Source organism: Myotis davidii, unplaced genomic scaffold (assembly GCF_000327345.1).
Source record: "Myotis davidii unplaced genomic scaffold, ASM32734v1 scaffold111, whole genome shotgun sequence".
NCBI classification, from domain to species: Eukaryota; Metazoa; Chordata; class Mammalia; order Chiroptera; family Vespertilionidae; genus Myotis; species Myotis davidii.
In genome coordinates this window covers 3,199,518-3,203,139 of record NW_006284347.1, presented here as the reverse complement: position 1 = coordinate 3,203,139, position 3,622 = coordinate 3,199,518, and the positions used below count along the sequence as shown (strand labels likewise).

At 41.1% G+C, this 3,622-nt stretch overlaps 1 protein-coding gene across 1 annotated transcript; it reads right to left on the bottom strand.

Annotated features, from left to right (window-relative positions):
• Positions 1-3,115: 3,115 nt before the first annotated feature.
• Positions 3,116-3,622, bottom strand: LOC102771871 (60S ribosomal protein L35-like; the record flags this gene model as incomplete). Its single annotated transcript, XM_015571019.1, has 1 exon — positions 3,116-3,622. A coding segment is annotated over one exon (507 nt), but the record flags the coding sequence as incomplete, so codon positions are not given.

Below are 3,622 nucleotides of genomic sequence, written 5' to 3'. Positions count from 1 at the left end.
CATTGTTATGTATCAGAATTTGTGTAATCATTTGAATATTTCTTGAATCTTGTGATTATTTTATAAAAAGTAAGTGGAAAATGGGAAAATGCAGGCAGTGATATTGGGAGTAGTATGAGCCTCATATATGTAATGTAAATGTATTTGAGGCAAAGATGGAAACCATTAGACATGCCCAATATGGGCATGCTTTAGACTTCAGATGGCCAGCTGTAAATAGTTGTGAGGGATAAGAACAGAGTTAAATGCTATGGAGGTAAGCAATGTTGGAAAAAAGCTTTGGGGATTACGATAAAGGGCAATATGTAATCTAGGATTTTGTCATTCATTTGTTTTGGGGAACAGAGCTCTCCTTTTTAACCTGTAAGAGTAGTCAACTTTTAAAAACCACATATTTAGAAAGGTCTTTTCTATAAAAGTAAGGAATAGAATTTAGATTTCTCACTAGTCTTATTTAGGAGAGTCTACCAGAGTCAGTAACCTATTCCTTTGGTTTGCTAATTGGCATAGGTGATCATTGTGCTAACAAAATTCTCTCTGTATTTTGGCAAACAAGTAAAGAGAAACCAAAGCACATGAAATGGTCCTTTACAAAGGATACACCTGAATGGATGTTTATGATCCCATGGTTTCATTTGGTGTTCTGTGGAACAGGAAAAGACGAAATGCATCTTAGTCCTCATCATAAGCCTTGGTGATGCTACGATGGTAGATTCAGAGTCAAAAAGAAAGAAGGACAATAATTAAGTGTTGTGTACAGTTAATTCCGCAGGTCAGGAGGATGTGGTGGTGGTCTGTCTGCCTTGGAGGATCTTGTTGATATGGGGGAGCTGCCTAATGTCCTTCATGGGCTCAACCCACTTCTAAGGCAAGGATTGAGTTGGATGCAAAATTCCAGTTCTTTTTTTTAAAAAAAATATTTTATTAATTTTTTTACAGAGAGGAAGGGAGAGGAATAGAGATTTAGAAACATTGATGAGTGAGAAACATCGATCAGCTGCCTCCTGCACACCCCCTACTGGGGATGTGCCCGCAACCAAAGTACATGCCCTTGACCGGGATCCAACCTGGGAGCCTTCAGTCCCCAGGCCGACGCTTTATCCACTGAGCCAAACAGGTTAGGGCTCCAGTTCCGTTTGATCCCCGTTGTGGTTAGATGGTGAATGTTAAATCATAGGAGATATTAATGATGTAGCAGATGGTAAACAATAGCCCTTGAAACGGAGAGACATACTTTAGCTTTTATCAAAAAGGCAGATAACTATTGGACCAGAAATTCAAGAAACTCAGTAAGTGACGACTGTGTTTCAGGTATTGTGCTAAGTACATCAAGAATTATCTCATTTAATCTTAACAATAACTCCATGATCCAGATATTATTTCTCAAGATGAGGAAATTAACATTTAGAGAAGTTAAGAAACTTGCCTACGTGTCTTGGTTTAGTTTTCCCAGAAGCAGACCCTGAGATAGGAGTTTTAGTGCAAGTAAGTACATGGGATTTACAGGGAACAATAGTAGGTGAACAAAGCACGTGAGACAGAGAGGAGAAGGCAGCCAGTGGATGGGACATTATTCAGTAAATTATTGCAGTCATGACTAGAGGTTAATCTCACAAGGAAACTCTGGATGTAGCATAAAACACCTGCCTTAGGATGACCTCACATGAAGGATGAAGAAGCAGCTCCTGCCAGTTGTTTTCTAAAAAATTTATTTATTTTTTATTATGCTAAGATTTACGTAACATAATATTTACTAGTTTAATTATTTTATTTAATTATTGTATTTATTTATTTATTTACTTACTTACTTACTTGCTTTCAGTGAAAAGAAGGGTGAGGGAGAGAGAGACAGAAACATAAATGATGAGAGAGAATCATTGATCGGCTACCTCCTGCATGTTCTCTATTGGGGATTGAGTCTGCAACCTGGGCATCTGCCCTGACTGGAAATTGAACCCTAACTTCCTGGTTCATGGGTTGATGCTCAACCACTGAGTCATACAGACCAGGCCCAGTTTAACTGTTTTAAGTGTACAGTTCTGTGGTAATAAGTACATTCACAATGTGGTGCAACCATGACCACTCTACATCTCCAAAATTTTTGCATCACCCAAAAGTTAAGCTCTGTACCCTTTAAACAATGACTCCCCAATCCCTCCTGCCCCCAGCCCTTGGCAACCACTATTTTACTTTCTCTCTTTATGAATTTGCTATATTTTAGGTACCTCATATAAGTGGAATCATACAATATCTGTTCTTTTATGTCTGGTTTAATTCACTTAGCATAATATTTTCAAGGTTCATCCATGATGAAGCATGGAGAGAATCATTGATCGGCTACCTCCTGCATGTTCTCTATTGGGGATTGAGTCTGCAACCTGGGCATCTGCCCTGACTGGAAATTGAACCCTGAGCACCTGGTTCATAGGTCCATGCTCAACCACTGAGCCACACCGGCCAGGCTTCACAGTGACTATTTCGAAATGTTTCTTAACCTAAACTTTCCATTCTTCTCACTTTAAAAAGAGGGCCTCCTTCTCTACTATCTCTCAAACAGAAGTAGAAACCATCAAGTGAGGATTTCCTCAAACTTATACCATCACAACTCTAGAAATCCTGAGATGACTTTTCCTTCTGATACAATGAAAACACACAGAAAATAAAAGCCCATTCTTCTCTCTCTTTATGAATTTGCTATATTTTAGGTACCTCATATAAGTGGAATCATACAATATCTGTTCTTTTATGTCTGGTTTAATTCACTTAGCATAATATTTTCAAGGTTCATCCATGATGAAGCATGAATTAGAATTTCATTTTTTGTTTTTTTGTTAACCCTTACCCAGGGATCGACACTCTACCACTGAGCAACATCAGCCAGGGCGAATTTCATTTCTTTTTAAGGATGAATAATATTCCATTGTATTTCTTTACCACATTTTGTTTATCCAGTAATCTGCCGCTTAACATTTGGTTTGTTTCTACCTTTTGACTGTTGTCAGCAATGCTTCTATGAACATTGGTGTATAATTATATCTGTCAGTTGTTCATTATCCCATGGCACCATGGCACTTTCTATTTTTTTTTTGTCAGCCAGTTTGTGCTTTATTGATGCTCAGGTCTTGACCGCGTACTTCTGCGGGGGGTATAGCCACTCCTTCTGCTGCTGCTTCTTGGCCTTGAGGTTTTCTTCATGCTTGTTGAGCCGGTGGCGCATGGCGCGTGTTTTCTTGTGCCGCAGATCCAGGGGCTTGTACTTCTTGCCCTTGTAGAATTTCCTGAGGTTCTCTTTCTGAGTCTGGTTAATGAAGGTAAGAACACCGGCGATAGACTTGCGAACAACTTGGATCTTAGAAAGCTTGGAAGCTGCGCCGCCTGTCACTTTGGCTACAGGCAGCTGGGACAGCTCCACCTTCAAGTCGTCCAGCTGTTTGAGCAGCTCCTCCTTCTTCTTGCCGCGAAGGTCCCGAGCCTTAATTTTGGCCTGCGTGCAAGGAAGGGTCTGGGTCAAGTGCCGGGTGCCTCTGTCTCCCGCTCCGCCGCTCACCGAGGCTTCCACCAGCCCTCCCCGCCCCTCCACCTGCGTCCTGGCCAGCCCCAGGAGGGCGCGCGCCCGGCGCAG